At 43.5% G+C, this 21,772-nt stretch overlaps 1 protein-coding gene across 2 annotated transcripts; it reads right to left on the reverse strand.

Moving 5' to 3' along the window:
* Positions 1-11,295: 11,295 nt before the first annotated feature.
* ZNF892 (zinc finger protein 892) lies at positions 11,296-19,605 on the reverse strand. Of its 2 annotated transcripts, none has more exons than XM_069541264.1 (5): positions 19,425-19,605; positions 18,525-18,613; positions 15,358-15,460; positions 14,766-14,850; positions 11,296-12,580 (listed from the first exon to the last, which is right to left on the reverse strand). In XM_069541264.1, exons 1-5 carry the CDS (start codon positions 19,441-19,443, stop codon positions 11,296-11,298), a joined length of 1,581 nt encoding a protein of 526 aa, XP_069397365.1. In that variant the 5' UTR covers positions 19,444-19,605. The 2 variants fall into 2 exon arrangements, with proteins under 2 accessions (XP_069397365.1, XP_069397364.1); XM_069541263.1 differs by having other exon boundaries at positions 11,296-12,563; positions 14,764-14,850.
* Positions 19,606-21,772: the final 2,167 nt, after the last annotated feature.

Consider the following 21,772-nt stretch of genomic DNA (forward strand, 5'->3'; position numbering starts at 1 on the left):
CACGCTGATACATATTCTTATAAAATATATGACCTCAGGGCTGAAACTGGATGTCAACAATCTAGTTTCAAATAGGTTGGCAAAGGAAAAACATAAACAACCAAAAATAACTAAATAAAATTAAAAAAAAAAGATCAGGAAGATTTAAGCTCACAACTCCTGACTATGAAACCATGAAAAACGAAACCAGAATAAAAGTAGAACAATATCTTTAAAGTGCTGAGGAAGGGAATTCCCTGGAGGTCCAGTGGTTAGGATTCAGTGCTTTCACTGATGGGACCCAGGTTCAATCCCTGGTCTGGGAACTAAGGTCCCGCAAGCCAATAAAAAAAAAATGCTGAGAGAAAAGTAACAGTCAGCCTTGAACTCTATACCCAGTGAAAATATACATCAAGAACTGGGGCAAAAATAAAGACATCAATCAACAAAAAACTGACAATTTACAACAGATCCTCATGAGAGTAACCTCTAAAAGATATCCTTCAGGAAGAAAGATGATTCCAGAAGGAAGGTCTTCTGAAATGCAAGAAGGAATAGAGATAAATCTGTGGGCAAATCTAAATGAACATTGACTTTATAAAACAATGACCATGTCAGTACTTATAACACTAATATTTAAGATGGGAGGGTGAGTGTGGTATATCAGTTGCAAAGACTGACCCAATTCTTCACCCCTCCATGTCCACAGCCTTTGTAATGTGACTTTATTTTTATTTTTTTAAATATTTATTTTATTTATTTTCCTTTTTAAAATTTATTTATTTTTGGCTGTGTCGGGTCTTAGTTGCGGCACACGGGATATCCGTTGAGGCATGTGGGATCTTTTTTTTCCTTACGGCAAACGGTCTGCTCGGTTATCTCTCCAGTTGCCGTGCTTGGGCTCCAGGGCGCGTGGGCTCTGTAGTTTGGGGCACGCGGGCTCTCTCGTTGAGGCGCTTGCAGCATGCGGGTTTAGCTGCCCTGCGGCATGTGGGATCTTAGTTCTCCGACCAGGGATCGAACCTTCGTCCCATGCATTGGAAGGTGGATTCTTTACCACTGGACCACCAGGGGAGTCCCTGGTGACTTAAATACAGAGATAGAATCTATTTCCCTACCTCTTGAATCCAGGCTGGCCTTGTGACTTGCTTTGGCCCAGGAATGTGATGAAAGAGATGGTGTGCTAATTTCTAGCCTTGCATGCTTCCACTCTCTTGGACCCCTGTCACCAGGAGAGCATGCCTGAGCTAGCCTGCTGGAATGGCAGAAGGAGGGCAGTGGCATCCCATCCAAGGCCATCCTCGGCCAGCCAGCCTGTCTATATACACATGACCGAGCCCAGCTGAGATCAGATCTGTAGCACCATCCAGCTGACCCAGAGATTCATGGAGAATAAGACATAGTTATTGCTTTAAACCACTAAATTTTAGAATGGTTTGCTATGCAACAATAGCTAGCTGATATAGGAGTGATTGAAGTTAAAGGATTCTGAGGTCCCTAATTTCTTTGTAGGAATGAAATTGATTAACTTTAGAGTTTCAGTTAAACATGCTTTAAGCTAACTCAGCTTGTTAAAATATGAACAATAACCACCAAAAAGAATAGAAACAGGGTATATATGTTTCAAACTCATAAAGTGAAAAAAAGAAATTTAATAAAACTTATTAATTAATCCAAAAGAAAACAGAAAAGTGGAGGGAGGCAAAAAAAAAAAAGCACAAGACTAAATGGTAAAAATATATTAGTGTGATGGCCAATTTTATGGATCAATTTGACTGGGCCTGGGGATGTCCAGATAGCTGGTTAAACATGGTGTCTGTGATGGTGTTTCCAGAAGAGATTAGCATTTGAATTGGTGGACTGAGTAAAGAAGAGTACCCTCCCCAGTGTGGGTGGGCATCATGCAACGTGCTGAGGGCATGAATAGAACAAAAGGGCAGAGGACAGGTGAGCTGGCTCTCCCTGCCTGAGTGCTGAGCTGGGACATAGGTCTTCTCCTGCCCTCAGCACTCCTGGCTCTCAGGTCTTCAGACTGGGAATGGAATCGACAGCATTGTTCTCTGGCTCTCAGGCCTTCTAACTATATACCAGCTTTTCTGGGTCCCCAGAAAACTGGTTTCCCCTTGCAAACAACAGGTCATGGGACTTCTCAGTCTCCATAAATGCAGGAGCCAATTCCTTACAATAAATATCATTATTTATCCAATTGGAGATATAGATAGATATCTATATCTATACCATCTATACCTATATCTATCTCCTATTGGTTCTGTGTCTCTGGAGAACCCTGACTAATACAGAGTTTGGTACCAAGAGTGGTTCTAGAAAATCAAAACTTTAAGGATGAGTTTTCTGAATTGGTCCTAGGGGTTCTGGAATTGGCTCTCTAATCCGATTCGATTTAAAGACCCTCATGACGCTATTTCCAGTAGTAAAGAGAGCACCGACAGTCTATGATGTGATCTGGCCACAGAGATATGCAAAATATCTGCCCTGGATACTCTTAATCATTTCCACCATTTGTAAAAAGGCAAGAAGCTGGGAGGGACGCTTTTAGAAAACTAACTGTTGTGTGTCTGACATTAAGCTTTTGATTGCCAAGACATCCATTTCAAAGACATCCATCTCAAATAAATAAATTGTCAGTGGTATGACACACCTAATAGTAAAGCAACTAGATAAGAAACCGGGCTGCCCCACCCATGATGTATGTTCCCCTTTTAGAAAGCCCTAGGCAACCTAGGTAACTGACTACTCCAGTGACCCTGCTTTTCTCTTCCCCTGCACTAATTCCTGCTCTTATGTTTTAAATTCACAAATAAAGAATAAAACTGTGAAACACTCAGACCCCAATAAAGGCAGAGTCCCAGGTCCACACTCTCTCTCTTTCTACCCCTGACCATGCTGTATAGCCCTTGGGCCTGCCAGGTACCCTCTACGACCTGTGAGTAATAAATCTTTTTTTTGAAGTACTCTGATGGTTGTTGCTGAAGTGCATATTGCAGTCATAACAAGAAACACAAGGGCTGGTCCAGCCACAACATTGGCTCCGGGCTCACTACAAGTAGTATGGGCCTAGGTGAGTACCTCAGGCACTTCTAGCCAATAGCATCATTATAGGCTGAGATTGACAACACAAAAACAAACAAAGAGAATAAAGTTGGCTGGTTACTCCTGATGTTGTTGGGCAAAGTGGTAAAAGAAAAAACTCAGAGATTTACATTCCCTTCTCAAGTGCATATGGAACATTCTCCACAATAAATCACATTTTAGGTCACGAAACAAGTCTTAAAATTTTTAAGAAGATTGAAATCACATTAAGTGTCTTTTTTGACCACAGTGGAATGAAACTAGAAATGAATAGCAAAAGGAAAACTGGAAAATTCACACATATGTGGAAATTAAACAACACACTCTTGAACAACAAATGGGTCAAAGAAGATATCACAAGGAACTTAAAAAATATCTTGATAAAAAAAAAAAATCTTGGGGCTTCCCTGGTGGCGCAGTGGTTGAGAGTCCGCCTGCCGATGCAGGGGACATGGGTTCATGCCCCGGTCCGGGAGGATCCCACATGCCATGGAGCGGCTGGGCCTGTGAGCCATGGCCGCTGAACCTGTGCGTCCGGAGCCTGTGCTCTGCAATGGGAGAGGCCACAACAGTGAGAGGCCCGCGTACCGCAAAAAATAAAAAAAATAAAAAATATTGAGACAAATGAAAATGAAAACACAACATACTAAAACTTACAGTTTGCAGCAAAAGCAGTACCAAAAGGGAAGTTTATAGTAGTAGATACCTACACTAAAAAAGAACTCAAATCAACAACCTAACTTTATACCTCAAGGAAGCAGTAAAAGAAGAACAAACTAGGGACTTCCCTGGCGGTCCAGTGGTTAAGACTTTGCCTTCCAATGCAGGGGGTGTGGGTTCGATCCCTGGTTGGAGAGCTAAGATCCCACATGCCTTGCGGCCAAATAAAAAAACAAAAACGAAATCAGAAAAAACACCAAAACATAAAACAGAAGCAATATTGTAACAAATTCAATAAAGACTTTAAAAATGGTCCACGTCAGAAAAATATTTTAAAAAAAAGAACTGGGGCTTCCCTGGTGGCGCAGTGGTTGAGAGTCCGCCTGCCGATGCAGGGGACACGGGTTCGTGCCCTGGTCTGGGAAGATCCCACATGCTGCGGAGCGGCTAGGCCCGTGAGCCATGGCCACTGAGCCTGCGCGTCCGGAGCCTGTGCTCCGCAACAGGAGAGGCCACAACAGTGAGAGGCCCGCGTACCACAAAAAAAAAAAAAAAAAAGAACTAAGACTAAAGTTAGCAGAAGGAAGAAACTAATAAAGATTAGAGCAGAAATAAATAAAATAGAGAATAAACAATAGAAACAAATCAATGAAACTAATAGTTGGGTTATTTTAGTTGGGTCAATGAGATTAAAGGAGGAAAGAAAGAAGGAAAAAACCATACTATAAACACACACACAAGTTTGGTGGTTAAACAGGTATTATATTTATCAAACTCACTGGACACTTTAAATGGGTGAATTTATTTATCTAAAAGTATACTTTAATAAAGTTGATTTTATAAAATGCCCAAAAGCCAGGTTTTTTTTTGGAGTAGCAAAACTGACAAACCTCTGGAAACACAATCAAGAGAAAAGAAGAGGAGACAAACAAGCAATTCCAGGAATGAAAAAGAGATCATAACTACAGATAAAACAGGGATTTTAAATAAAATAAAAATATTTGAACAACTTAATGGCAAAAAAGAAAACTTTTAGAAAAGCCTAACTTAAAAAAATTCAAGAAGAGATAGAAAGTCTGAATATCCCCTAAAACCAGTCAAAACACACACTATACAACAATAATCCCAGTTTAACAGGTGAATGTAACTAAACATTCAAGGAGCACAAACTCTTCCAAGGGTAGGGAAAATCATTAAGTTGTGTAAATCCCAGGAATGCAAGTGTTCTTTAACATTAGAAAATTTATCAATGTAATTTACCACATTAACAGATTACAGAAAACCATACAATCATCTCAAAAGATGCAGATTTTACTACTGTTCATTAAAAATACTTTTTTAAATAAAAGATTAAAAGACACATGTTATATTCATCATCATTTTATTGGGCTACACCATCATAAAGCTGATGGCAGGTCATAGAAACAGCTATACCAATACCTAATAGTCATACAGCACTTGATAGCTTACAAATCACTCTGCACCCATTATCTACCTAATCTAGCCACTCTCAAGGAGGTATGACATTTTAAAATATATATAAATGAGGAAACAGATTTAAAAGGATGACGTGATTTGTCCCAAATTCCAATTATTTTCCTTCTTTATTTTGTTGGTTCTTTGTGATATACACACATAGATAATACATAATAGGAAAAAAACACACAATTCTGAATCTAATTCTCCAGTGGTCCTCACATGTTCTTGGAGCAAAGATACAAATAAAAATGCTTAACCTCATAGTTTATATTCTTAGTCATATTTATTCTTCCTTCTTGAATTTGTAAACTACAATTAAATGCTGGTATTTCCTCAACTTAAAAACTATAGTTCCCTCAAAGCTAGATGACGCTTGCAGCCTGATAGTTTCTACCTTCCAACTAGGCAATGTATCTTTGGGGAACAAGTGAGCATTCCTCTTGGTCCTTACTTGGTTACAAATGCCCGGTGTAAGCTACAAACCTTTGATGCAACTTGACCTGCCATTTCAGTGTCAGATGGAGGATGTCATGGGAAAGGTGGAGTGGTGATTTCCCCCATTACTCTAAGTATAGCTAAAACCCCTGCACGTTCTATAAAAAACAACATAAGATTCTGAAAGGTGGAGAGAATACAGACAGGCTGGGGACCTCTGGACCTGAAGAACAACGCAGGGCTCCTTGGGTTTTCTTTTTGCTTCATTTGTCCCAGACTGGGTTCTGAAGAAGCAGGAAATCCAGAAACAACAACAAGCACAGACCAAAAAAAAAAGCCCAAGAAAAGTCTGCTCATTCTAGCCAAAGGACTAGGAAAAAAGAGCAGCTTAGCAAGACAGAAAACTTTTAGACAAGAACCACCCTACTCCGGCCAGAGACCATGGAAAAACACTGTGCTCTTATCCACAACCAACAAAGGCCAAGTGGGGAGCCTACATATCCACCCTCACAGGCTGTAATGAGGCTCCTCAATGCCCCATCCCCACCCTGAGTGGTGTCAGAGAAGGTCAAGTGGGGGACAGGATTGTCAAAGCCAACCCCTCCCCCATCCCACCTCAGCAGTGTCACCGGGGACTCTAGGGGAGACTAGGCTTCCAACCCTACCCAGAGATAAGACGTCTCTCCCCTTCCTTACTGGTGTGGTGTCAGTGGAGGCCACGTGGGGAGCTGGAACTCCTCCGCACCCCCAGCCCAGCAGTACTGAGGATCCCTGTCCCACGTATCAACAGAGGCCAATGATGGACCGGGACTTCCAACACCAACTTATAGTCATAAGGCAGTGTCCCCCCAACCCTTTCCACCAGAGCAGTGTCAGAGGAAGGCTGCCCAGACGGAAGCTCCAAAGAGAGTCAGGGCCTCATAATACTCAAAATGTCCAGATTTCAATGGAAAATCACTCATCACACAAAGAACCAGGAAAATCTCAACCTGAGTGAGATGATCCACAGATGCCAACACTGACATGGCACAAATGTGAGAATTACCTGACAAGGATTTTAAAACAGTCATTATAACAATGCCTCGGTGAGCAATTACAAACACACCTGACACAAATTTAAAAAATAGAAGTCTCAGCAGAGAAACAGAATAGAGAATCAAGTGCAAGTGAACAACACAATAACTGACATAAAACCCAATAATGGGCTCAAATAGTAGAATGGAAGGGACAGAGGAACCAGTGAACTTGAAGACAGAACAATAGAAAATACCCAATCTGAACAACAAAGAGAAAATTGCTATGGACTGAACTGTGTCCCCTGAATTTATATGTTGAAGCCCTAACCCCCAATATGACTGTATTTAGAGATGGGGCTTTTAGAAGGTAATTAGGTTAAATGAGGTTATAAGTATGGGGTCTTAATGTGATAAGACTGGTAGACTTCTAAGAAGAGGGGGAAAGAATTCTCTCTCTCCACACCCATGCACTGAGGGAAGGCCATGAAAACACAGCAAGAAGGTGGCCACCTGCAAGCCAGGAAGAGAGCTCCTACCAGAAACCAAATCTGCTGGCCCCTTGAAACCAAATCATCTTAGCCTTCCCAGCTCCAGAGCTGTGAGAATTAAATCTCTGTTTGAGCCACCCAGCCTATGGTACAGGCACACCTCAGAGATATTGTGCGTTCAGTTCCAGAAAGCCACAATAAAGTGAATATCGCAACAGTGAGTCACATACTGTTTTTTGGTTTCCCAGTGCATATAAAAGTTATCTTTATACTGTAGTCTATCGAGTGTGCAATGGTATTATGTCTAAAAAACAAGTACGTACCTCGATTTAAAAATACTTTATTGCAGGCTTCCCTGGTGGCGCAGTGGTTGAGAGTCCGCCTGCCGATGCAGGGGACATGGGTTTGTGCCCCGGTCTGGGAAGATCCCACATGCCGCGGAGCGGCTGGGTCCGTAAGCCATGGCCGCTGAGTCTGCGCGTCTGGAGCCTGTGCTCCGCAATGGGAGAGGCCACAACAGTGAAAGGCCCGCATACCGCAAAAAAAAAAAAAAAAAAAAAAACTTTATTGCTAAAAGATGCTAACTTTCAGCGAATCATACTAGTAACATCAAAGACCACTGTTCACAGATCACCATAACACATATAATAATAATGAAAAAGTTTGAAATATTGAGAGAATTACCAAAATATGACAGGGACACGAACTGAGAAATGCTGTTGGAAAAATGGCACCAATAGAGTTGCTCAACACCAGGTTGCCACAAACCTTACATTTGGAAAACAAAAAACAGAAAAACAATCCCAGAATACCTGCAAAGTGCAAATAAAATGAAACACAATAAAACAAGGTCTGCCTGTATTTTGGTTTGGAACCCAAACAGATTAAGACAGGTTTTGGTACCTAGAAGAGGGATGCTGCTCTAACAAATACCTAAGAATGTGGAAGTAGCTTTGGAACTGGGTTACGGAAAGAGGCTGGAAGAGTTTTGAGGTGACTCCTAGAATTAAAGGCCATTCTGGTGAGGTCTCAGACATCAGAAATGAGGAACACATCATTGGAAACGGGAAGAAAGGCAATCCTTGTTGTAAAGTGGCAAAGAACTTCACTGCACTGTGTTCCAGTGTTCTGTGGAATGTAGAACGTGTGAGCAATGAAACTGGATGTTCAACATAGGAGATTTCCAAGCAAAGTATTGAAGGCACAGCTTGGGTCCTCCTTACTGATTAGAGCAAAATTCGAGAGGAGAGGGACTTCCCTGGTGGCGCAGTGGTTAAGAATCCGCCTGCCAGTGCAGGGGACACTGGTTTGAGCCCTGGTCCAGGAAGATCCCACATGCCGCAGAACAACTAAGCCCGTGTGCCACAACTCCTGAGCCCATGCGCCACAACTACTGAAGCCCACGCGTCTAGAGCCCACGCTCAGCAACAAGAGAAGCCACCACAATGAGTAGCCCATGCACCGCAACGAAGAATAGCCCCCACTTGCTGCGACTAGAGAAAGCCTGTGCGCAACAACGAAGACCCAACCCAGCCAAGAAAAAAAATATTCGAGAGAAGAGAGATGAATGAAAAAGGAACTGTTAACCCAAAAGGAACTAGAACTTGGAGGTTTGGTAAATTCTATCCATGTTGCAAAACACGAGAAAACTTGTTCTGAAGAGAACACTAAGGGCGAGGCTGAGCAACCATTTGATAACGAGATCATGGGTGTGACTCGTAGATTTAATCAGCCATCTCAGCAGAAGCCAGGGACAGAAATGGGACTATACCAGCAGAAACACAGCCAGCTGGGACTAAAGGGGATAGAAAAACCAGACAAATGAAGGAAGGCTGTTGGAATTCTTAGATCCTATAGGGCCAGACAATAGAGCTTATTCAGCTGCAAACGTGCGCTGTGCTTCAAGAAAGGGAAGAATGACTCTGAAGTCGACTCAGAGATCTTGAGGCTGCCTCCTCAGTTTCAAAGGGTGGGGACATCAGCTTGGTTTCAACAGGCCAGACAGCCTCCAGCCACAGTTTGGAGGCAGGGCTGCCCAGCAGAGCTTGGCAGCAGGATGGCTGCACGAGCAGGTCTGGAAGGTGGGACACAAAGCCAGAGAGGTTTATCCTCACCTGAAGATCTCATGGAGCTTGCTTTGCTAGGTTTTGGGCTTGCTTGGGATCCATCACCCCTTTCTTCTTTCCTATTTCTCCTTTTTGGAGTGAGAATGTCTATCTTATGCTGTCCCACAATCGAATTTTGGAAGCACATCACCTATCTGGTGTTACAGGTTCACAGCTGGACATGAATTTTGCCTCAGGATGAATGATACTTCAAGTCTCACCCATATCTCATTTATGTGATATTTAGGTGAGACTTTGAACTTGACTTTAGAGTTGATGCTGCAATAAGTTAAGACTTTGGGGGTTGTTGGGAGGGAGTGGATATATTTTTGCATGTGAGAACATGAATTTGGGGGGCCAGGGACTGAAATGCTACGGACTGAATTGTATCCCACCAAAATTCATATGTTGAAGTGCTAACTTCCAATGAGACTGTATTTGGAGATAGGGTTTTTCAGAGTAAATTAAGGCTACATGAGGTCATAAGGCTGGATTCCTAATCGGACAGGACTGGTGGTTTTACAAAAGGAAGAGAGCAAGCACTTTCTTTCTCTCCTTCCATGCTCAGGCACCAAGAAAAGGCCATATGAGGACACAGCAAGAAGGCAGCCATCTGCAAGCCAGGAAGAGAGCCCTCATCAGAGACCAAGGCCAACACCTTGATCTTGGACTTCCAGCCTCCAAAACTGTGAGAAATTAATTTCCGTTGTTTGAATCACCCAAGCTATGGCACTTTGCTATGGCAACCCATGCAGACTAAGATAAAAACGTACCAAAAAGTAAGTAAACAGAGTCTCAGGAACCTGTGAGACTACAGATCTAACATTTGTTAGAAGGGGTGGGGGTGGAGGCTGAAGATGTATTCAAAGAAATGGTGGCTGAGAATCCCCCAAATCTGGCAAAAGACACACACCTACAGCCTCAAGAAGCACAGAAAGCAGGATAAACTGAAAGAAATGCACACTAAGACATCACAGTCGAACTTGTAACCACTAAAAACACAGTACTCAAAATGTTTGCAAAAATAATCTTCAAAGTTTCAGTGAAAAAAAAAAACAAATATAAAGATGTCACCTGCCTTTATTTAAGAGTAAAATGATGAAAGGTGTTTCTAGTGTTTTCAAGTTGTTTACCACCTAATATGCCGTGTCAGTTCAGGTCTACAGGTAAATTAAACGATGGTATGAAAAAGGTTAGGGTACAAACTACATACAACTGAGGCAAATTTTTATAAATATGCACATTCTCAGGTAACTCACCTTAAAACAGACTGAAAGCATCAGAGGTCCCTTCTGTAATCTCCCTTTCTAGGTTGTCAGCCTTGACCCTTGGAGTTGTGATTCTTAGTAGGTAACTTCTCAATGAACATTGTCTAAAAGAGCAAAAGTGCAGAAGTGGACTTGCCGGGCCAATATTCCTTGGCTTCAAGATGGAAACTTTGTGACTAACTAACAAGCCTGACTGATATTTTTCCTGGTTCTTGGTACTCATTTGAGTAGTTATCTCAATCAACATGTGAGTTCATCCCCAAGCTCTTTTTGTCTATGCTTTCTATCCACCTCCTAAGTGCTCTGGTATTTAAGACCAAGGACAACGTCCCTTCCACCACCACTCTCAACCCTGTACGGGTTCATTGTGAATTGCCAACCTCTTATTTCCACCCTTGCAATTTGCCTAAAAGGACCATTTATCCCTTCAAAACTTCATCTCCTTAGCATTATGAGACCACCTACCCCAGCCAAGATGGCCTCTTTCCATCATGGCACACCCTATTTCTCTCACAAGGATTTGGTAGCTTACATACACATTAGGGTGTTGGAAATAATTTCCCTCTCTCCCCAGGGAAATACACAACTTCCTCTGTTACTTAAAAAAATGTAAAACCCTTCTTTCACACTCTAAATAAGCTATGTCCCATATCAACAATGACTTCTCAATTAGATCTTTTTTTGTAACACAGTCTTAAATTCCTTTGTAGCCCTCACAGCATGTATAGTAATTGTTCAATAAATATGTTCTGAACATACTACACGTACAGGACCTTTATCCAGTATGAATTCTCTTTTGCTGGCCAAAGGCTGAATGCTCACTAAAGGCTTTTCCATATTCCTTGGTTTTCCCTCCAGAATGAGTTTTCTGATGTTGAGAAAGGGATGAACTCTGGCTGAAAGCTTTTCCACATTCCTTACACTTATAAGGTTTTTCTCCAGTGTGAGTTTTCTGATGCTTTGTAAGAGATGAGCTCTGGCTGAAAGCTTTTCCACAATCCTTACACTTGTAAGGTTTCTCTCCAGTGTGTGTTCTCTGATGACGAATAAGGGCTGAGCGGTCACTGAAGGCTTTGGCACAATCATTGCATTTGTAGGGTTTCTCCCCAGTGTGAGTTCTCTGGTGTTGAGTCAGGGCTGAACAGTAGCCAAAGGCTTTCCCACATTCATTACACTCATAAGGCCTCTCCCCAGTATGAGTTCTCTGGTGCTGAATAAGGCCTGAACGATCACTAAAAGCTTTCCTACATTCATTACACTTATAGGGTTTTTCTCCAGTGTGAATGACCTGATGCTGGGTAAGGAATGTGCTTTGGCTGAAGGCCTTTCCACATTCATTACACTCATAAGGTTTCTCTCCAGTATGAATTCGCTGATGTTGAGTGAGGTATGAACTCTGATTAAAGGCCTTCCCACATGCATTGCATTCATAGGGTTTCTCCCCAGTATGGATTATATGATGCCGAATAAGGGCTGAGCGGTGACTGAAGGCTTTCCCACATTCGTGACATTTGTAAGGTTTCTCTCCCGTATGAATTCTCTGGTGTAGAGTAAGGTGTATGCTCTGACTAAAGGATTTACCACATTCATTACATTCGTAGGGTTTTTCTCCTGTGTGAATTCTCTGATGTAAAACAAAAGCTGAGTAGTAACTAAAGGCCTTTTCACACTCATTACACTTCCAAGGCTTCTTTTCTGCACAAATTTTCTCATGTTTCATTAGATCTGAATTTTGTTTCAAGTTCTTTTTAAATGAATCACAATTGTGTTGTTGCTCTCCTTGCTGTTGAACAAGGAATGTCCTCCGACTAAAATTTCTTCCAAATCCATCACACTGGTAACTTCTCTCCCCAGAAGGTTTCTTCTGAGGGACAACCTCTTGTATTAAATGTTTCTCATGGTTTTCCTGCTGACTCTCTAAAGAATCCTCACATTCACTGGAACTTTCCTTTGGAAATCTCTCTATTAACACCCCAGTGTTAACAGGGGCTAATTCTTCTTCAGAAATATCCTGCTCTGGAGTTAGCTCCTTGCATTCCAGTCCTGTATCCCAGTGTGAAAGAAACAAAAATACAATGTATCATTTCCTACACTGAGAGAAAAATAATTGCTGTGGTAGGAAAATAATGAAACAAACAAAAAATGCTTACAGGGGACAGAGGAACTTCTAAGTTCTCAAAAATAGCCCTGCAACCTTGAGAGAGCATGAGAAAAGAAAGATGACTGGGCAAAGCAGTGCTCAACATTCCTGTATCCAGCAGGGGAGGAAATGAGAAAGAATAACAGAACAAGACTAAACAGAGGTGATGGGGGAAATAGCAGATAAGAAACAGGGTCTGGTGGAGACTGGACTGGGATCAGAAAATGATGGTCTCCCATGGATTGCCCACTGTCACCACCTCACCAGAGCATCATGCCCTGAGAATGTCCATCAATAGCTGATCTTACCACCAATCTTTTCTTGTTCCAATATGTCCCAATCACTGCTGGCAGACTAACCTTTTAAAAGCATACCTCTTACACAAAAATCTCTGTTGGTTCCACTGTCTCAAGGTGAGACACAAATCCTAGAAGCTAGCATTCAAGGTAGTTCAGATCTACAAATTCAATTAGTAATTAAAAAGCAACTGATCATCTCTGATCGCGCCACACCAAACAAATTGGAAACAGCAAAACAGAACCAACCTTTACAAAAAAATAAGTAGTGTGTGGGGAGGGGAAGGTCAAATCCCCACATGCTCAGACTGGTCCCCAACCTGTCAGGACACCTGTCCCCAAATTCCAGGCTTCTTAGGAAGAGTTTGGGGGAAAAACCTGCACTGCTAGAAATTTTTAAATATTCTAGGCTTAAATGGTCATTACTATCCACTCCAACCATGACTCTACATGAAATAAATCAATACGATATAACCTGCTCAATGACGTATCATAATCAAGGAAGTGGCTAGGATTGTAAGGATAAATAGGTAGAAACAGGTTAAAGGCAAATGGACTTTTAGCTAAGGGGAGTGGAAGAACTGAAGCCCCAAACATTTGCAGAAAACACATGGTTAGCGGAGGATAGTCAGAGACTTGCCTGTCTCGTGTTAAGGGTTCAAGTTGAACAGAGAAGATAAAATGACTAGGCAGGTAGGTCTTGAAGGCAGGTAGAGGAATAGAGACCTGGCAGAGTAAACAACTCACTGTGGGAAATCTGGCAGTATTATGCTGCCTAATTAGACAAGGATAAGAAAGTATAATTAAAAGCTAAAGAAAGTATAATTAGCTGGTAGTCTATTGCAGTATCCAGTTTGACAAAAGTGATAGGCTCAAATCCATGACATCTTTCAAAAGAAAAGTTAGCAGGACTTAATCATTAGCTATCATTTGCTTAGCACATAGCCATGTACTGTTCTAAGCATTCCCTTGGATTATTTCATTTGATCCTCACAACAACCCTATGAGTTAAGTGCTATCATTACCCACATTTCACAGTTGGGGAATTTGAGTCACAGAAAGAATTATCAATCTGTTAAAGCTCACAGAGCTAGTAAGTAGTTCAGATTGGCTTTGAACCCAGGAAGAGTGGTTCCAAAGTCTGCACTCTTAACCACTATGCTATGCTACCTCCACTTAGAGAAGAAGGCAAGGGGACGACTCAGAGATCAATTTATAGTCATTGTTCTGAGACAAAAAGTCACGTTATCCTGCAGAGATAAAATAACATATATGAAAAAACCTGGGGCTTCCCTGGTGGCGCAGCGGTTGGGAGTCCGCCTGCTGATGTAGGGTACACGGGTTCGTGCCCTGGTCTGGGAGGATCCCACATGTCGCAGAGCGGCTGGGCCTGTGAGCCATGGCCACTGAGCCTGCACGTCCGGAGCCTGTGCTCCACAATGGGAGAGGCTACAACAGTGAGAGGCCCGCGTACCGCAAAAAAAAAATATAAATAAATAAATAAAATAAAAAACCTGGTTTAGAGCCTTGCACCCAAACAAATTATTAACAAACATTATTTCACCTTATTTGGGAAAAAGAATTGGTTTGAAAGGGTGCAAAGTACTGACTTTCTAAAAAATAAAATTATGACTCTATAACAGGTCAGCATACACAGAGCTGGAGTATGGCCCAGGAGAAAGGCAGTTCACTTCAAGCTTTCCATGGGTCTAGCGAAATCTGGAAAGGCTCCTTCACAAGCATTGCAAAGATGCTTTTCCCACTGACCATCTGGGTTTTACGTTCACCGTTTCCAAAAATCACTCACCTGGACTAGTTGCTTTTGAGACTTCTCTCTCCAGCTCCTCCCCACACTCTAACTGAGAGATTACATCAGGCTTGGAAATTGGAAGCCCTGTTTGTGGGGAAAGAAAAAGGAGTCTGGTAAAGAGCTCAGTGTTAGCTCCTTGGTCGTTAGAAAAGACAGTCAGTATAAGAGAGAGAAAGGTCGGTTCTGGATTTCTCCCTCAACAGCGCTCAGAAGAAGGTAGGAAGATTGATATGGGGTCTATTTGAGTTCAGAATAATTGAATCACTTGTTTTTACCTCTCCCTATTAAAAGAATAAGCACCCATCTCTTAAGAGGTGTTTTTATTAGAACTTTGTCTCAACATCCTTGGTCAGGGAATAGGGAAGAAGGACGCTACCGCCTAGGCAATTACGATATAAAGGTGTCCACTTCTGACTCCAGAAGGTTTAAACTTACATCCAGAAACAAAAAGAAGAAATTGCCTGCATCAGACTTTACACAGGGATTAAGAATCTTTGAATCTAAGAACGTCAGAGCTCCTAGGAACTGAGGAAGCAAAGGTACCACACTGGGTAAATTCCCACACTGGGTGGGGGCCGGGGTGATGCTTACCCAGCAAGACCAGATTCCTATGCTTCTCAGGCACATCTCCTTGAGGAGTGTTCAGCTGCCCCCACTGGGTGAGAGCCTCAGCCATATCCCTGATCATCGACTCCTGAAAAATCGAACACATCAAGTGCTCACCAAGGGACATCCTTCCAGAAGCCTCTGGGAAGGACTCAAACAGACGGCATAAGAGGAGAAAGACAGGAAGGACAGGAAGGTTAGACAAAACGACCTCTACCATCCTTTCCAATACTAAGATTCTCTGGTGTATCTGAAGTCACAGACTCGCTCCTTACCTCCACGCATCAGAATCGCATGTAACCTGCAAGTGGGAAAGAATACCTGCAGGGTAAAATCTGAAGGTACCAAGTTACTAGTTTACGTGGTGAAAAGTTAAATTATAGAACTACAGAAATCCTTACTATTTAGATATGGGAAAGTGGAGAAAATATAATTATGAATTAAGTATTTCCTTTATGGTATGTTTTTAAAATACAAGAGATTCAAGAAATATGAATTATTTTTCTCTCTCGTTTTCCTTTGAGAATAAAATCAGTCCAATATATTTTCTAAAAATTAAGGTGTTTGCTACACATGTCACAGTATATAGATTTGTAAAACAGTATTTCAAGGGCTTCCTGGGTGGTGCAGTGGTTGAGAGTCCACCTGCCGATGCAGGGGACACGGGTTCGTGGCCCGGTCCGGGAAGATCCCACATGCCGCGGAGCGGCTGGGCCCGTGAGCCATGGCCGCTGGGCTTGCGCGTCCGGAGCCTGTGCTCCTCAGCGGGAGAGGCCACAGCAGTGAGAGGCCCGCGTACCGCAAAAACAAACAAACAAACCAGATTTCAAGCCCAAATTATCAGAGTTCCGAAAGTGTTCTTGCCATTTCTCCCCAGTCAGTCTGACCACTCTCCCCCCACCTCCACCATCTCCTCTCTACCCCATCATACACTGCTTCTCCTGCATTCTCTGTGCTCCAGCTGCCGGCTGCCCTTTGGCTGCCTGAAATGTACATCATTCTCCCTCCCTTCTGCCCCTTTACACACACTGCTTTCTGTCCCTGAATGTTCCCCCGTTTCCCCATCCTTTCAGCTATTTTAATCCTACTCACACTTCGGATCTCAGCTCAGGGGTTACCTCCTCAGGGAAGCCTTCCCTGATTCTCTGGGTGGTAGCACCATGTTCCTTCCCTCCTCCTGGGTTATGCACACAGCAAGGGGACTTTGTGATTAACATCTGTCTGTCCCATTAGAAGCTAACCTCGAAGAGAGTAGAGGCCAGGTTTAATTTTTCCCAGTGAAGCAGCCCTAGTCTTTGGCACAGAGCAGGAACACGGTGAATATTTGTCAAAGAATTAAAAGAAGGTGAAACACTTGAACAAGAATTAATAGAAACAAGAATTAAGTTTAAATGGGGTGTTCTATAAAAGTGTGCCTGGGAACAGAGGTGGGAGGGGAACAGAAGTGTATCAAACATTGAAAACATTACAGGAGTGTTTACTCTACCTTACCTTGACCTAGATGACAGGCACAAAGTTTAGACCGTCTACTAAAATGTAGGGAGAGTGCTCAGGGTGGGTAATGCTCCTTTGAATCTAGAGCTGAATCTGTTTACTGCTGATAAAACAAAAGTCTAATAATTTTTCTAACTCTATTAAAAATTTTTTCTATACAACTTCAATGTAATGGAGTCACATTGAAACAGACCAGTCCCTGGGATGCTAGCAAATGAACCAGTCATGGCTTTCTTTGAAACACCGCTTTTGCCATAGCCCCTGAATATATATGTATATACATATATACATGTTATATGTATACACACACGCGTATATATGTGTACATATCCTCCAAAACCAACTGGTAAAATAATTCACATAATGACACAAAGTTAAGAGAAACTACTTTGAAAATCCCTTGCTCAAAATAATTTAAATCTTCTTCTAATACTTGAACTATGAAATAACTTCCCTTTTTTTTAAGTTACGGTCCCTTAAGGCCACATGCCTCAGGAGTGCTCAACACAAGCCATGTAATTTGTACAGTCTCTTTTCTTACAAACAACGCAGCAGTAACAGACTACCTAGCAGTTCCTTTCAGACTTTAGTTCTGAGAAAACCTCAGCAATCAAACTCATTTAAGGAGCTGCTGCTCAGTGTGAGTATGTGGGGGGCTTGAGGGCACAGGTAGACCACATCTACCATCCAGCAGATGCTACTGACTCTCTCTCCTCTTCCCTCTGAAAGAGATCTACCAATTCAGATCAGAATCAGTACTGGTGTTTCTTCCTAGCGTTTTGCATGCACTGTCAGCACCTGGATGCTGTGAGGCAGGTCTGAGCTTGACAGGCGGTCCCAATGCCTTTACCACGGGGTCTGCCATTCTCCCAGTATCCTAGACCAGATCCTACAGAAGTATCTTGACTAATCTTCTCTCTCCAATCATTCACGGCATGTTTCATCTTGCTGGGCCTCTAAAAACTTTCACGGGGCCTCATCTGCCTTTGGAATAAGATCCTGTGTGGATTTTTCCTGTGATCTGGCTACAACACGCCTACACTTCCCTCATCACACTCCAGCTCACTCCACAGTGACACACATTCTCCCTGAAGACCTCTGACTCTCTCATCACTTGGGAGACTTTTGTCAAAGCTGTTCTCTCTCTTGGAATATTCCTATATTCTATTTTCCAACTACCTACTCTCTCTTGTCTTCCAAAATGCAGCTTTTATCCCAGCATTTTACCCCCAAATACTCTAGGGGATGGAAAACCTCTTCTAAGGTCTTTTATGACTTGTCTGTACTAGTAATTTCTCTATTAATATATATATATTTCTTCTTGCTGTTTAACTATTTTACTTATCTGTATCTTATTTCCTCAATAAACTTCACAAGGCAAGGCAACTGGCTCTTATTCCTTTGCATCTCGCCAGGAGGCCAATCACAGCCCTGAAGAGCTTGTAAGCGTGCATCTAGCACTAAGTGGATAGAGAAGTGATGCCAGGAGGGAAAGTTCTGTCCATGTGAAGAGCATTTACTATTAGGTTCACTGCTCATTATTTTATTAGGATGAAGCCAGTGGTCTAGGAACCACGGCTGAGCAAGTCCATAACAATGCTAGAAACTATATTCATGTTCTGAGAACAGAAAAAAAAAAAGAAGAAATTTAAACACACCTGGTATGCAGGAGTCAGCAGCACAGAGGTCAGGCCATTTTCTTTTGGGTTTCCAGCATGGGGAAGGTCTGAATTCTCAGAAAGTGACCCTAGAAGTGGAAATAGGAGCCCCAGTGATTACTCTTGCTTGCAGTACACTCACAGAAACTGCCACACACAACTACTTGTCACCTGAGAAGAGTCAACACAGGGAACCAAGGGACAATCCCACAACATCTCTTATACAAGACAGTCATGACCATGGCTGCCTCAGGTTCCTCCTATGCTCCTCTGCCCTTAAACTCCAGTAGAACTCTGCTACGAGATCCTGGACACTTAAATACATATTTCCATTTCTCATCTGCTGAGTGTCGTCAAAATAATCTCAAAGTCTCGGTGTGTCAATCCGTGCCTCAATGAGTCACTCCTGTTCTATTCCAGGCTCACAGGATGAAAGACTAGGTAAATTCATTTTGAACATTGGCTTTTCAGATACAAAACTGGCTTTCTCAGAAAAGCAATGGGCCTGTGGGGAAAAAAATCCAAGTACTCTAAATAAATCCTGTGACTTCTCGAATCCTCACTTTCCCCATCTGCCAAATGGGTCTATTTGATAGTCTCCTTCCTCCATAACCGCCTTACGAGATTCCTGTGAGAACAAAAGAAAGTCATTATCAAAAGCCAAATTGTCAGATATGGTGATTTGGCGGGGGGTGGCAAAGGAGGTATACATCATTCTAAAGACCAGAAGGGCAATGTAGGTAGCGGGCTCCCCTTAAACCCCAACATGAGACCAGCTGGTAGGAATGGGCTCTCTCCCCCAGAAGATGTGATGCTTGTCCTTCCGGAGCTTGCCCCAGCCAGAGGGCAGCCTTTCTCCTTTTTTCTCTCCAGCAGGCGGCATCCTTCTGAAATTCTCACCTCTGCCCTTAGGCTCCATGGTGACTTCCTCCCCGCCGGCGCAAGTGACGACCGTGGGAAAATGGCGCGACGAACGCACTAGAGGCCGGGGGTCCACAGCTCTAGTCCACCCCGAGGCCCGGGAACACGCGCGCGACCCTATAGCTGGGCAGCCCGGTGTCCTCCACCCGGAGGCCCTCCACCGCCCTCCTTCCGGCCACTCAGACTCCGAAGGACACGCGCTCAGCCCTCTTGGAGCCCAAGCTCGACCTCGCGAACAACGCTGTGGAGGCCCGGCTCGCGACAAAGGTATCTAGGAGCCGGCCGTGCCGAGTCGCGCCAGCCCGAACTCGCTAATGAACTACAACTCCCAGAATCCTCCGCAGGGCGCGGCGGCGCGTCACCGGAGGACGCTTCCCAGAGGACCCCGCGGGTCCGCCTTTGCCCCCGGCCCTGCATCTCTGCGATGGCGCGCGGCCGTGCTGGGTGATTAGCAGCGCTCGGCCTCTCGGAGAACTCTTTCCTGGACGCTCCAGGGGCCGCCCCTTCCTCAGTGTGTACTCTGGCCTCCAACCCCGGAGGACGTGTTCGGCCGCGCCAAACCCCGCCTCGAGAGGGAAATTCACTCCCAGCCAACTGTAACTGGCAGAGGGCGGCGCCCCGCTACCCACCCAGGATTCCTCCCTGGCTGCTCTGCTCCCTCGGAGGGACGGCGCCCGCGTTCCAAGGATGTTCACCACGTCGTTTACCCTGTACTGCGCCTCCACGACCCACTGTCGGGGGGCAGAGATTACCTCAAGTAACCAGGGATGTTTATTCCATGCAGCACCTCGAAATATTGAAAAGCAGAATCTCAGTCCCGGAAAGCACCTCAGTCCGGTCCCCAAGAAGCTATTAGTTAATAGTTGATACCGCTGACCTTAAGGTGCCTGGAACATGAAAGTCTTTCAAACTCCCAAGGAGCTCTAGGAAACGTCAGCTGAGAGTGGGGTTATCTTCAGGCTGGTGCATGTTCTCACCTTCCTTCCCACAATAAAGTGGCCAATTTTCTATCCAGTGCAAGTTCCCAAGAAAGAAAATCAAAGTACCTAACTGTCCCTGCTTGGGTATAAGCCACAACGTCTGTTTCTCCTTTCTCTAATAGAATCCCCAACTTTTAGCTAGGCTTAAGGCTGCCTGGAGTAAAAATGACATTCCTCATCATCCCTACCTCTTGCCAGGGGGATGAGAGCAAAGTGATTCTTTTTTTTTTTTTTTTTTTTTTTTGTGGTATGCGGGCCTCTCACTGTTGTGGCCTCTCCCGTTGCGGAGCACAGGCTCCAGACGCGCAGGCTCAGCAGCCATGGCTCACGGGCCCAGCCGCTCGGCGGCATGTGGGATCTTCCCGGACCGGGGCACGAATCCGTGTCCCCTGCATCGGCAGGCGGACTCTCAACCACTGCGCCACCAGGGAAGCCCCCTCACTGTTTTATATTTACAGTTTTGGAGTGTCCATTGCCAGCACCCATTCATGCTTTGCCGTTCTAATAGAGCTTCCTCCTCCCTCCAGAATCATAATAAATGAATTCTAATATCCTGCTCAGAAAGAGATAAAATACATGATCACATGAAGTATCTTTTAACTTTCCCTAACTAGCAACCTTGGATACTTCCTCCTCCATATCCTCATTGGGTTGTTAGAGGTTCATCGAGTAACATCTTTTCCCCACTTGAGTTCTGATCGAACTCAGAACAAAGGAGGCAGGCACATAGAGATCAGAACAGCTGTTTTGAGAGCTGTTGAAAAATGTGTCTGAGGGACAGTGACAACAGGTTTCCCCAGCCTGGACCCCACCCAGATATTTGTCCTACTGGAAGCGGAAGACTGCTTTCTGCAGGTACACAGTGCTTGCCACGTGGCCAGGAGCAGGCATCCCTCTAACGTCTCCAATGATCAAAGTAATCCCTTACCTTTTACTTCTAACAGCTCCTGATGATTTTGCAAAACTGTGCTATACAATACAATAGCAGTTGCCCAGAGTGGCCACTGAGCACCTGAAATGGGGCTAGTCCGAATTTGAGATGTGCGGTAAGAATAAAGTACTTGAAGACTTAGTTTTTAAAAAATGTAGTATCTATCTCAATGCTTTTTATATTGACTCTATTTTGAAGTTTTTAAAATATTTGAATGAAATTCAAATATTGATTGAAATGAAATATTAAAATTAGCTTTTGCTGTTTCATTTTAATATTTAAAATATGGCATTATATTCCTGTTGGGCAGCACTGATCTAAAATGCCTGGACTCGGGTATAGGGCTTAGGGTCTCTTCAAGTTGATTTCATATTTAATGGTCCTGGAGGGGAAAGGTACTGCAGTTTTCCAGGGCC

The sequence above is a fragment of the Delphinus delphis genome, chromosome 12 (genome assembly GCF_949987515.2).
Source record: "Delphinus delphis chromosome 12, mDelDel1.2, whole genome shotgun sequence".
Taxonomy (NCBI): Eukaryota; Metazoa; Chordata; class Mammalia; order Artiodactyla; family Delphinidae; genus Delphinus; species Delphinus delphis.

Coding starts and splice junctions, on each gene's coding strand:
- ZNF892 (XM_069541264.1), bottom strand. Junction 15,461..18,524: donor TGCTGACTCCTGCATACCAG/GTGTGTTTAAAT, acceptor TCGATTTTTCAG/GAGTCGATGATCAGGGATAT. Junction 12,581..14,765: donor GTCTCAAAAGCAACTAGTCC/AGGTGAGTGATT, acceptor ATTTTTGTTTCT/TTCACACTGGGATACAGGAC.